Source organism: Chrysemys picta, chromosome 3 (genome assembly GCF_011386835.1).
Source record: "Chrysemys picta bellii isolate R12L10 chromosome 3, ASM1138683v2, whole genome shotgun sequence".
In the NCBI taxonomy this organism is placed as follows: Eukaryota; Metazoa; Chordata; order Testudines; family Emydidae; genus Chrysemys; species Chrysemys picta.
In genome coordinates this window covers 149,697,870-149,712,058 of record NC_088793.1, presented here as the reverse complement: position 1 = coordinate 149,712,058, position 14,189 = coordinate 149,697,870, and the positions used below count along the sequence as shown (strand labels likewise).

Below are 14,189 nucleotides of genomic sequence, written 5' to 3'. Positions count from 1 at the left end.
GAAGGGGATCCCTTTTCACACATTGGCTGGGTCCTTCCACCAGTCTAAGGAGTTGTTGATCCTGGTAGTGACAGAGGTTTCTCCACCCTGTCCCTGATCAGTCTGTAAACTGAACTGAACAATAGTTGGAGACATTGCATATGGAGTCTGGCATATGGTATCACTGCCGTACCCACCGCCATAAGCCCCAACAGTTGGAGGCAACAGAGTCTAGCTGGTATTTGTGGACTATGCTGAACTGTGTCTATGAATGAAACCAGGGATAGGAACATGTGTTGAGGTAGGAAGGCTTTGGCCTGTAGAATACCAGGTCGCCCCTATACATTCCAAGTGTGGCATTGGCGTGACAGTTGACTCTAAGTGTTGATCTGAAAGCCCAGTTCTGTAAACAAGTGTATTGTGGTGTTGATGGCTTGATGAGCCAGCTCCTGAAACAGACAGACGTCATCTGCATTGATGGTGGTGAAGGCATGACCACTTTGTCCAGGGAAGAGGAGGATTATAGGCTTAGGTGTTATGTCTTCCTCTGTGTCAGCTTCTTGTTCCTCCATTTCTTGAGGTTCTGAGGCCCTAGATGCTGTGGCTGAAGGAGCATGCCAGGAAGGTTGTCAGGTGATGCTTGATCCTCGCAAGGCTGGCTGTCGGTGTGCCATCCAAGGGTCCCAGTATGGGCATTGTGGTGGCATAGGGCTTGGTGGAAATGTTTGTGGGTGGCCATACCAAGATGGTGGTGGTGCCATCTGCAAGTACATTCTTAGACCCTATTGACAGTGGTTCTCATATGAAGCTTGCAAGGAGTACTGTGAGATCTCCTCTGGCTCACTGTCCAACCCCTCACTAGATAGTGGAGGGGCATGGCATGATTGTGGCGATATCCCCTCCGCCTGGCAAAGGCTCAATGCCATGATGTCAGTATGGAGGAGCGAAGACTCGGATGCCTCTAGAATGCAGAGGTCTCTGGTGTGATGGAATTCCACCAGTACCAATCATCCCGGTGTCATTGCCAGAGGGGAGAGGAAACCATCATCGGTCTCTCTGGTGCCAGGTGGACTCCTGTTGCTGACAGTACTGAGGTCGACTTGCGTACCGCGAACATCTTCCTAGGGTGTTTGCCCTTATCTTGTGGTGATGACGATTTGGTGCCCGTGCCAAAAGGGTCCATTGGAGAGATACTGACCGTCACCATGAGGCGTGGGTGCCAGATGTTCTCAATGTCAGCAGTGCTGAGTATATTGAGTGAGATGGCAATTGCTTACAGCTACCCCTAGGCTTGCTGAGGGGACTTCTCACTCTCTTTTTAGACCTGTGAGAGGAGTCCCAGACTGCTTCCTTGATCCACTGTCCTTCAAGGTTGAAAGTTGTGGGGGAGACTCACGACTGCCAGGAGGTTGAGGTTGAAGAGATGCCTCCATGAAGATAATTTTTTGGCACAGCTCTCTGTCCTTGCGGGATCTCGGTTGGATCTGCTGACAGAGGGAACAATTTTGTTGGATGTGGCCCTCGCCGAGGTAGCAGATGCACTGAGATTGCTTGTCAGCTACCGGGATCACCTCGCTGCAAGTGCAGCACTTCTTGAAGCCCGGGGAGCTGGGGCATAACCTTGGTCGGGGGGGGGGGGGGAGGGAGTGTCCCCCTACACCAAGGGTTGATAAGAGAACAAAGTCCTTTCTTTTTCTCTCTCTTTTTTTTAAGGCATGGCCAAAGGAAAAACAAATGAAGAAAAGAGGCTTTAAGGGAAGTTAAAAATTAGCAACTGTAAAGGAGTTAATGATCTGTGAATGGCTTTGTCTCTAGCCAAGGGCAGTTGAGAAGGAGAGACAGTGCATGTGTGGATCCAATAGACACTGCTACCAAAGTTCTCCAATCATCAGCACAGGAAATCAGACATAACTACAGTGGAGCACCCATAGGGACACTACTCGAAGAAGAAATAGCTGCTCTCTACAAAAACATTGGAGGGAGGGGGATAAATATCAGGGATGGAGAAAAGCTATTTAAGCTAAAGGACAATGTTGTCACAAGTACAAATGGGTATAAATTTGTCATGAATAAATTTAGGCTGGAAATTAGAATAAGATTCCTAATAATCAGAGGAGTGAACTTCTGAAACAGCCTCCCAATAGGAGTAGTGGGGGTAAACAATCTAACTAATTTTAAGATGGAGCTTGATCAGTTTATGAACTTTATTAATAGGACAGGGTCACCTGCAATGTTCCCTCTAATTTTTTCCATCCATGTGAGGAATGAATTTTGTTATGTGCACCAATATCAAGTTAGTGTGTGGATGTGCGCGACCAGTAGAAACAAAAAACCTAGATATAATATATATTTTTAAAAGTTACCATAGGGATAATTACTCCAGTCAGGACAGGTTAGGCATTTTAGAACTCGCTACTCAAAGAATTAAATTTAAGCATAAGAGAGAAATAAAATTGTGAAATGCATAGACAAGTCAAAAAACTAAAATAACAGCCCTCTGAAAGAATAAAATTACAGAGAATATATGTGCATTGGAGGAAGTACCAAGAAGTAACAACAACAACACAAGTATGGGCTGGGAGGTGAGTGTGTCAGAGAGAGAGTGAGTGTGTGAGTGTGTGTGAGAGAGAGAGAGAGAGAGAGACACACACATACACACACACAGAGACAGTGTGTGTGTGTGCTGGCTCCTGGGGAAGTCTATGACTAGGGCCCTACCAAATTCACGGTCATTTTCGTCAATTTCATGGTCATAGAATTTTAAAAACCATAAATTTAATGAATTCAACTATTTAAATCTGAAATTTCACGGTGTTGTAACTGTAGGGGTCCTGGCCCAAAAAGGAGTTGTGGGGCGGTCGCAAGGTTCTTGTAGGGGGATTGCGGTACTGCTACCCTTACTTCTGCGCTGCTGCTGGTGGCAGCTCTGCCTTCAGAGCTGGGCAGCTGGAGAGCGGTGGCTGCTGGCTGGGAGCCGAGCTCCAAAGGCAGAGCCACAAGCAGCAGCTGCACAGAAGTAAGGATGGCATGGTATGGTATTGCCACCCTTATTTCTGTGCTGCTGCCTGCAGTGCTGGGTCCTCAGTCAACAGCCGCCACTCTCCGTCCGCCCAGATCTGAAGGCAGTGCAGAAGTAAGGATGGCAATACCACGACCCTGCTAAAATAACCTTGTGACCCCCTTGCAACTCCCTTTTGGGTCAGGATCCCTAATTTGAGAAATGCTAGTCTCCCCGGTGAAATCTGTATAGTATAGGGTAAAAGCACATAAAAGACCAGATTTCATGATAGGAAACCAGATTTCACGGTCTGTGACGCACTTTTCATGGCCGTGAATTTGGTAGGGCCCTATCTATGAGCTGTCTCTTTAAGGCACTCACCAGACGGCTCAGACCACAGCACCTGCCAGCAGCTCTCCTGCTCCTGAATCCTATCCTCCCATCTCCCCTCTGTGGAGATGGGGTACATGGGCAAGGGGGACACCCTGACATCGCATCCCCCCTCACTCTGCACAGCAAGCAGGAGGGTCCTGGTAGCAGCTGGCCAGGAGCTCCAAGGCAGAGGGCAGGAGCAATATGGCTGCAGAGCAGCGGGGGTGGGGGAGGTAGGGGCACCCAAACACACGCCACCGTGCACGCCTCTGCTAATCAAATGTGTGGCACTTGATTCACTCCTGGGCGGCCGTGCGACCATGCAGCTTAGAGGGAACACAGCTCACCTGCAATATAAGGGGACTGGACTCAATGACCCAGGGGGTCCCTTCCAGGCCTATGTTCCTATACTGCACACATACACTGCTTTGGCAGTGTAAACAAGCCTCAAAGTGGGAGTAAGCAATCTTTATACTACTAGAGTGGTATAAAGTGGCCTGACTGTAAATGAGAATCTGGTGCACTGTGTTATTCACTTGCTAAATCACAACATTACATAATCTGCAATGGGTCTCTCAGGCATTAATGTGAATCAGTAAGATTCTGCTTTGCAGAATTGTTTAATTTGGAATCTTAGTGTTAAGAAAATTACAAACAATTCTAAAGCTACACTAACTTCCAGTATATTCAAATTAAAATATATTTAGCATTACCAACCTTTCTCATTTTTGGTGCCATCAAATTTACAAACACTGTTGGTATTTCCTGACACAAATCTTCGTAACATTGCAGAAGATTCTGTTAATATTAAAAAATGACAATTTCATTAGCAATATTTTTTAAATATTTTTCTTTATTGAAGATTTTCATAGAAGCAAACCAGTGAAAATAAAAACAAATCAATACAATGGACATAAGGAAACAGGAAAATGGTACAGGACATATTCCCCCAGAATATTTCTAAATGCAAAATTTGACATGAACACTTACAATATTTATCTAATTGTTATCATCAATGAAAAAGAGCAAGATTGTGTTTTCCTGTATGGGGTGGTTGTGAGTGCAAAAGAGAAAGAAAGAAAAAAAGGATACTTCCCACCTCACATATCTAGTCCCTATGCGCATGTCCCAGTCAAAATACCAGTCCTTGTGATTAGGAAGCACAAAACACCAGTCCTTGCTCAAGACTAGTATCAGAAGTGGCAGTAGCCTCCCCATAGGGAGCAGAGAGAGGCAGGGCCATGCCCTCTCCCACACTGAACTAGAGGCTCTAGTTCTTGCATATAATAGTTAAAGTTAAAACTCTTCCTGCTGTCAATCCAATTTTCAGCACCCTCCCATCCTGTCCCTTATCTTCAACAAAAAACAAACAATCATGAAATTTCACATGCTGCATCTCATCCCAAAGGTAGAAGTTTTCTGGCAAGTTTGGAACAAATCTCACAAGAAGTTAAGGTTTTCCAACATTTAGTTTTCAGAGGTTTTCCGATTGCATTTTTGGCTCATGATATCTCCAAAACAGATTTACAAAAAAATCCCAAACTGCTTCTCCAAAACTCCCTAACAAGTAGAAATGCCTTTGAAAAAGTAAACAAAAAGATTGCAGAGATATTTAAATATCACCAGAATATAAAACACACATATATACACTTAAAAAACCCACAAAAAGTATAGGCAGATGTATTTTATGATGTGTATATACTTGTATCTTTTAAATAATATATATAGTAATGCATGCATCTGTTTATTGCATGTTTTGCAAAGTGTGCATTGCATAGATTGGAGGACTGTCAGGCAGGGAACCACTTGTAGTGCTGTCAGATCCAGTCTAGAAGGAGATAAAAAGGGGAAAGTTACATGGGGAATTAGCATATCTACATGGAAAACAAGAAGAAGAAAGTAAATATGCAGAGATGGGTGGTTGTCTGGGATAGAACAGGGTTCATTTCTGGGAAGCTAGCAAGATCCACCAGGGTCCATGCACACTTACAAGGTCCAATGAAGGTTTGCCAGGTCTGTTGGAGTCCCTAAAAGGCCTGCAAGGCATTCTGACACTACACAACCTTAAACATATTTAAAGAAATTCCCAAGCAAAAATATTCATTAACCCTGAGTTCTGGTTTAAAGAACCAATTGGTTTTTTTTCAGCAAAAAAAATTAAACATTTTAGTTTTCTAAAAACAATCCAAAAATATTAGGCAACTCAGAAATTCTAAAGTAAAGTTCTACTGAACAAAAAAACCCGTAACAAGCACGGACCTGAAAATAACCTGAAATTTAGGACAACTTTATTCATCTATCACACAGGTTAATTAAGATTAAGATATTAGGATCTAATTCAGTATTGTGTTACTTCAGTTTTACATCAGTGCAGCTCCATTCTGGATTGTTTTTTAATGGAGTTGGACTGACTTAAATCTGTTGTAATGCAGTACCAAATCTGTGAAAACTAGCCTGGGATATCTGGCCCCAGTATAAAGACGAACTTCTGATGCTGCACAGCCAGAATACAGACTCCAGCATTACTCCCCTCATGTCTATTACTAGCACCAGGGGCATGACCAATAAAAGGGAGAGGAAGAATGATTTTAAGGTACTAGACTGAATTTGGGAGAACTCCATAATGTAAATCAGAACTCTTAACATTAATGTTATACGGAGGCTTGGAAGGATTAAATTTTTATCAGTAAGTGTCGATTTTAAAATATGCATATGAACTGAAAAAAATTTTCCATTGATAATAATTAAAATGTACAGATATAAAAAGTAAGAAAAATGCAGCTTGAGAATTTATTAGAGTTTGATGTAAAGTTATTTATTTTGTACATTTTTATGTGATGTCAACAATTTGTGTTTCAATAGATATAAAGTTATAAAGGTTTAACTTTTTTAATTTTAACATCTTCTGTCATTAAATAATTGTCTGTCTCATACTGTTGTCTGACACCCCTCCCATAATTTCCCACAACTGTGAAAATTTAAATAGAAAAAAAATGCTTAAAAAGAAGTTATTCAGTTTGTACAGTAACAATGATTCTTCAAGATGTATGTCCCTATAGGTGCTCCACTGTAGGTGTGTCTGCGACCTGTGCTTCTGATCAGAGATCTTTGGTAGCAGCGTCCATTTGGCCCACACATGTACTCTCTCCTCCTTGTGTTCTATCTCAAAGCTAACTAGCGCTACATGGGCAAACCATCCTCCGTTTCCTCTCTACCGTGGATCCCCCACATTAAGAACTCTGAAGTAGAGGAGAGGAGCATGGGTCGTGGAGCACCAATAGATAGTGCCTTATGAATCTACGTTAATGAGAACGTGGATGGAATTGCAGAATCAAAACAACAATATGGAATCCAGCCACGGTCCCAGGACTGGAGGATGCTCTGCCACCCCGTTGCAGCCCCAGGGTCGGAGGGCTCTGCTGCCCTGCCCATGGCCCCAGAACCAGAGGAGCTTTCTACCCTCCGTGGCCAGAGGAGCACTCTGTTGCCCCACTGCAGCCCCAAGTAGCTGTCCTCCCCCCTCTCACCCCCGATGTGGCCCCAGGGCTGGAGGAGTGCTCTGTCACCCCACTGAAGCCCCAAGGACGGAGGAGCACTATGCCACCCTGGCCATGGTCCTGGGGCCAGAGGAGCTCTCTGTCCCCGTCCTCCCCCACAACATGGTCCCAGGACTGGAGGAGTGCGCTGCCACTCCACCACAGCCCTGGGGCCAGAGGAGCTCTCTTCCCCCTGCCCCCACAGCCCTAGGGCCGAGGAGTTCTCTGTTGCTCCACCATGGCCCCAAGGACAGAGGAGAGCTCTGCCATGGTCATGGCCCTGGGGACGAAGGAGGGCTCTGCCCTGCCCACAACCCTGGGGGAGCTCTCTGTTCTGGCCACAGCCGTAGGACCGAGGTGCTCTCTGGCCTGTCCACAACCATTGGGCTGAGTTGATATCTGCCCTGGCCACGGGGTCAGAGGAGCCCTCTGCTGTAGCCACAGCCCCCGGGCTGGAGGAGCTCTCTGCCCCAGCCCTAGGGGAACTCTCTGCCATGGATTTGGCCATGGGGGCAGCGGAGCAATCTGTCCCAGTCACTGCCACAGGGCCTGAGAAGTGCTCTGCCACCCCTGGCCACAGTACAGTTTATGTACTCTTTGGCTAGGTGGCCTGGTGATAGGGAGATGCATGCCATCTATGACCTCAATGCAGTTAGAGAATCCCATTGCAGCAAAACCATCCACTATATACTGCATATTACCCAGAGTCACTACCCTTTTTAGCAGAAGTTGATTAATGGCCCTGCACACTTGGATTACAACAGCTCCCACAGTGGATTCACCAACTCTAGATTGATTCCCCACTGACTGGTAGCAGTCTGGCATTGCACACTTCGACAGAGCAATCACCACTCACTTCTCCACTATCATAGCAGGTCTCATTTTACTGTTGCTGAGCTTCAGAGCTGGGGAAAGCTCTTCACAAAGTTCCTGGAAAGTGGCCTTCTGCATTCAAAAGTTCTACCGCCACTGCTCGTCATCCCATACCTGCAGAATTATGCGATCCCACCAGTCAGTGCTTGTTTCCCAGAACCAGAAATGGCGCTCCACCATGTTCAGCTGCTGCACAACTACCAGCAGCGACTGGAAATTGTTTTATTTTATGGCTTGCAGCAGGGCTGCTTGAATGACATTGCAATGTTTCACGCAGCATCTTCTGTCTCGGCTCTGGAAATATTGCAGGATAAGGTGTTTGTAATGCTCACCACAAGAATGTACAGCTGAGCGGGAACCATGCTTCTCAGCTATGGCATGCACATGGCTAATCCAGGCTTTTGAAGAAAGCATGAGAAAGTATGGGTTGTTTGCCATTGATATCAGGGTAGGGAGACAGGGAGGGAGGAAACTGCATCATGGGAGGCTGAAGCCATGTTCCCATTCCCTCCTGTGACAATATTTTGGTCCCATGAGGCATTGCAAGCCCTTCCTAAAAACCCCTGCAGATAGTTGCACTGTGGGATAGCTACTCATGGTGCACTGCTCTGTGCATTGATGCAAGCGCTGCTAGTGAGAACACACCCCACTGACACAATGGGCATGGTGTGGACATGCACAACCAATTTAATTACTGCCGCGGCTGGATGTCGACTTACATTAAGTCAACTTAACTTTGTAGTGTAGACGTGTCTTGTGAGTGTGCATCTGATGTTAGAAAGGCTACGGGGCAGGAAGCGCAACACTTAAATCCTGGTCTTTTGATCTTCGGATCAGCCATTGAAGTATCTTCTACATAGGCATTTCCTGGTATTGGTTCCTATCTAAAATCTTAACTATGTAACTATATACAAGGCTAACTAAATCTAGATGTGTTAAAAACTTGGCATTTAGTTAGTCTAAGAAGGATCTGGACCAATGATCCAGAGAGGTTACTAAACAGTCACTGACAGCAGTTGGAACAAACTGCAACAGGTGGAGCACCACACACCTCTTTTATAGCCTTGCCTGTAGAACTTTCAGGAACAGTGAAGTGAGGGAACAAGGAGGTGTGCAAGTGTTCCAACGGGCACTGCTAACTACGTTTCTGCCATTAAAGCTGCACCAGTCAGTGCATCCCATGAGTGAGACTATGTAGAGGCCACTAAAAGAAGTGAATGTACAATAATTTTACCTTATTGAACAAGTCACGCACAGTAGTCATAAAATTATTACATCTCAGTATTTTCAGATTATTACATAGCATCTCCACATACATCACAATGATGATGTACACAAAACAAAACAATGGTATGGAGAAGGTTGATGGACATTTCTATGTTCATAGATTCATAGATCTTAAGGTCAGAAGGGACTATTAGATCATCTACTCTGATCTCTTGCATACAACAGGCCATTACATTTCACCCAGTTACCCCAAAACTAAGCCCAATAAATTGTGTTTGACTAACTATATCTTCCAAAAAGGCACCCAATCTTGATTTGATGACATTAAGAGATGGAGAACCCTCCACTTCTCTTGATAGTTTGTTCTATTGATTAATCAACCCCACTGTTAGAAATTTGTGCCTAATTTTTAATGTTAATTTGTCTGGTGTCATCTTTCAGCCACTGGTTCTTGTTATATCTCTCTCTGCTAGATTAAAGAGTCCTTTAGTACCCAGTATTTTCCTCTCATGAAGGAGCTTGCACACTGTAATCAAGTCACCTCTGAATCCTCTTTTTGATAAATTAAACAGATTGAACTCCATAAGTCTTTCACTGTAAGGCATTTTCTCCAGCCTATATATCGTATCTCATAATCTCAGGAACAGAAGGATATTCAATTAAATTGAAAGGCTGCACATTTAAAATGAATAAAATGAGATACTTTTTCACAGTACTCAATTAGCTAGTGGAACTCATTGCCATAAGATATGTGAAAGTGAAATGAATTATATTAAAGAAATAGAATGAATTAAAGAATGCTGTATGTGCCTTTAAGTAGAAATGAGAAATGCTGCGATCCAGGTGTCAGGAAAGCAGACATTAAGTTAGAACAATTGCTCCACTTAAGGGCGATTGGTGAAGTATTAGCCTTAGATCGATAAGAGTTAGTAAGGAAGTAGGATATGCATGTTGTGCCCCAGGTAAATTTTACAATTTTGTTCTTTGTCCCTTTGTTTAGTTCGCACCCTTTTATCTGTATAAATAAGACTGTTTGGGTCTTGCATGGGGCTCACATTATCTGAATGTATTAGCAGAGCGCTGTGCTAATAAAACAGAGTGATCTGACAAACTGTGAGTCCTGAATCTAACTTTGACAGATATCATGGAGGCAAAAAAATTAGCACGATTAAAAGATTATACATTAATATGGCTAATGAGAACAGTCATAATTAAGATAGTAAGGATTAAAAACAAAACAAAAGAAGAATTTTGGAAGGGTTATAAACACACTTGCTTCAGGGCATAAGGAAAACTCTAACCAAAGTCACAAAGAAATTTTCTCTGCGGGCAAGGTTCCTTGAACTTTCTCTGAAGCATCCATTACTAGAAACTATTGGAAACAGCCTTATCCGGGTCTTATCCAGGACGGCAATTCCTATGTTCAGTAAAATCAGCCATCTGGCATCCTCTCCTACTTCTCCACAGTCTTTCATCCTAAGAAAAAGCTCCCTATTATCTCTTCCCTTTTCCCCTATCCTCACCTTAATTCAGGCCTAAAATCTACATGTCTTAATGTTGAAATCTGAATGGACTGTTTCCCTGTCTGCAGGCATTCCTCACTGTGTTCTTCATATGTTACTGTACAAATGTTTATAAAGCTTTCCAGATTGTATTGCATAATCCACAGTACAGTAGTGCTCTGAAAATTCAAATAAAGATGCCAAGGGCTAGTGCACCATGGACCAACACTGAAAAAGTTGGGCCCAAGATCAGAATTAAGGTAAGAAAGATCAGGGAGCTGCAACCAAAATAGAGGAGAGGGAGAAAGAGGCTCTGGAAAATTGCAATGAATTAAGATAAATTCCCCCTCCTAATTGTGTGTCCCACCAAATCCATTCTGTCTATATTAAATTATATGATCCCCAATCTTACCACTCACACAAGCAGACAAAACCTTCCAGAAAACCAAATTTCTCCTTAACACAAAAACACCTCAGATGTCAAACTATCTTATTCATCAACCTTTTTCCTGAAAATTGGTGATAAAAAATGGGAAACCTTTCTTTGAATTATTTCAAAAATCTGGCTCCTCTTAATTAACATTACAGTGGAGTTGCATCTTACGTGGGGGTTAGGTTCTAAAGTAGGCACATAAGGCGAAAATCACGTATAGTCAAAATTACCCTTGAAAATCCCTTAAATTGCCCATAAAGTACAGTATACTGTACATGGCTTTGTGTATACAACCCTGTACAGTAATATGTATAAATGTATAATACATACAGTAATGTACAGTATATAATAAAGAGTATATATGCAAAATATAATTTTACAATACTGTATTTTTAATTACAGGCGGTAATTACAGGGGGTCGTCGGGGCTTGATGTCGATCCAGTAGACAGAGGTGACGGAGAGGTTGGGTGATGGAGAGCGAGTTGTAGACGAAGTGGTTGGCTCTGGTTCAGTTCGAGAAGTTGATTGTGTAGGCTCATCTGCTGCTGGTTGTTTTTCCTTTAAAAACATGGTGATCGGCAACTGTCGCTGTTGTCTCTTGAGCTGCTCAAACATTTCTTGATACGGTCTCAAATCGTCCGTAATACTACATGTGATTTTGAGGCTTCGTTCCATAGAGGAATCGTATTCAGAAATGAAATCATTCAAGTGTTTTGCTGCTTGGAACACTTCAGCAAATTTATGAAGATTCCAACTTGCTGGCTCTTCCTGTTCGTCGTCACCATCTTCGTCTTCTGTAGATGATTTTATCAGTTCCTCTAACTCTTTGTTAGTCAATGTTTCTCTATGGCTCTCAATTAATTCTTCAATTTCTTCCTCAAGGATGTCAACGAAGCCATCACCACCCACTTGCCTGGACACCAAAACAATGCGTTTCACTTCTTTGTCAATAGTTGGGAAACTCTTAAAATCATTCACACATTCTTTCCACAGGTTTCGCCAACATGCATTGACTGTTTCAGGCTTGACTGCATCCATTGCCTGTTTAATATACGTGATGCAACCGGCAATGTTGAAGGACTTCCAACACTCCATCACATTAAGATTGGGATCAGCATCCATAGCGCTACATATCTGTGAGAACATAAGCCTCGTGTACGTGGCCTTGAAACAGCGAATCACACCTTGGTCGAGAGGTTGGAGGATGGAGGTGGTATTAGGGGGGAGAAAGACAACTTCGACGTCGTTATATGCAAACCGGAGTGCCGCAGGGTGGCCAGGAGCATTGTCTACGATCAGCAACACTTTAAAGTCAAGTCCTTTCTCTTCGAGGTACCGCTTGACCTCCAGAATGAAACACTTGTGGGAACCAATCCAGAAATAATGCTGCCGTCACCCAAGCCTTTTTATTTGATTGCCAGAACACAGGCAGGAGATTTTTGTTCTTGCCTCTTAGGGCACAGGGATTTGCAGCCCTGTAGAGCACGCCCAGACGCATTGCCACAAAACAACACAGCCACACGATCTTTAGCTGCTTTGAAGCCAGGTGCTTGTCTTTCTGATTTCGAATTGTAAGTGCGGTTGGGCATTTTTTTCCAGAAGAGCCCAGTCTCGTCAGCATTAAAAACTTGTTCCGGAAGATAGCCCTTTTCTTCTATGATTTTCTTTAATTGTTCGGGGTAGGCTTTTGCTGCCTCTTCATTGGCAGATGCAGCTTCACCAGTAGTCTGCATGTTTTTGAGGTTAAAGCGGTTCCTAAAACTGTTACGCCAACCTTGGCTGGCTTTGAATTCCTTCTCATCAAAAGGCTGTCCCTCTTCAGCAGGAGGTTTGAACAGCGCATAGAGGCTAAGAGCCTTTTCTCGCAACATGTTGCCATCGACAGGCACACGTTTACGGTTCATGTCTTCCAGCCATAAGTTTAATGCCTTTTGTCTTCACTAAAGTCTTATCATGCACCTGGCACATCACCTTAGCAGTTATTGGAGCACTTGATGCCACGACTTGACGAATTTCTCTCTCTCGAAACTTGATGGCACGGATGCTAGATTCGTTCCAGCCATATTTTCACGCCACATTGAAGACCGACATACCGTCTCTCAATAAGTCCAACACAGCCTGTTTTTCCTTCAGCGTTGGAACAGATCGCTGTTTCTTCGGTTGAATTAGTTGGCTTGCGTTTAGGGGTCATGTTGTACGAAAAATACGTATCTTTAAACACTAGAATCACACTCAGCGTGGCGAGATGCTCACACTATGAGAGGCACATGGGAACTGAGACCAACTGAGGGAACAGCAGATTCACGTTTCCCATCTCACACTCACTCCGGGACATACGCTCACTGAGTGGAATGGTGGGTGGAATCACCCGCACTATTTACAGGTATTGTGCTGTTTTTCTTTTTTTTTGCCAAGCACGTATAGTTGAATTCGCGTAAGTTAAATGCACGTATGATGCGACTAACCTGTTAGAGTGTCAGGACTCGAAATGTGGTATTAAAAGACCAGTATTAAGAGTAGGGCACTATACTCTAGACAATATTAGTTATTTCTTTTTAAAAGAAATGGTGGGGTTTTTGACTTACCTCCAAATACAATTTGTTTGTCTTCAGAGTATTTTCTATTTTTACTACCCTCTTTGCTTGCTCTGGTACTTCAAGACCCATCTTTATCATACACTTAGTCTCTCGGACAATCTCTAGAATTTTGGGATCAAAATTAACAAGCAACTTTCCAGTTTCAGGATGACGTACCAGTAGGGTAGCTTGTAATGCTGCAAGTAAATTAAAGTATATTTTAAAATAAATATTCATAACAAACTATTGATTGTTTCTATTGTATAATGAGTCCTTATTAGATTTCTGAGAAAATGTGAATGATTGGGCATGAAGCAATTATAGGTTAAATCCTGCAAGGACATGAGCACTTTCAGGAGCTGCTCAATTTCTTGCAGAAACAAGTCCAAGAAGAAGATAATACTGAGACAGAAAGATTAAGGAAAAACAAAGCCAAATAAAACCCAAAATGTAAGGATAGAAAAATGCTATAATCGAATCCTGCAATCAGACCATGCATATGGGCACTTTTTCCCATAAGGAGTTCTGTTGGCTTCAAGGGGGCTCCATGTGAGCACAAAATTCTGCTTGCATGGATCTATTTTCAGAGTTAAACCCCAGTGGTTCATCCTATTTCTGTCTCTGATAGCAGCCTGTACAATCAAAGTTGATGATAGTGTGATCTTCAGTCCAGCAGACAAAGGCATAACAA

General features: G+C 43.3%; 1 protein-coding gene across 1 annotated transcript in view; it reads right to left on the bottom strand.

The window, feature by feature from the left end:
* Positions 1-14,189, bottom strand: part of DNAH8 (dynein axonemal heavy chain 8) — a 595,636-nt gene that overhangs the window by 428,419 nt on the left and 153,028 nt on the right. The window contains exons 18-19 of the mRNA XM_065589982.1: positions 13,508-13,695; positions 4,067-4,147 (exon numbers count right to left, since the gene is read on the bottom strand). Coding sequence (XP_065446054.1) covers positions 4,067-4,147; positions 13,508-13,695 — 269 coding nt within the window. The remainder of the gene's footprint in view (positions 1-4,066; positions 4,148-13,507; positions 13,696-14,189) is intronic.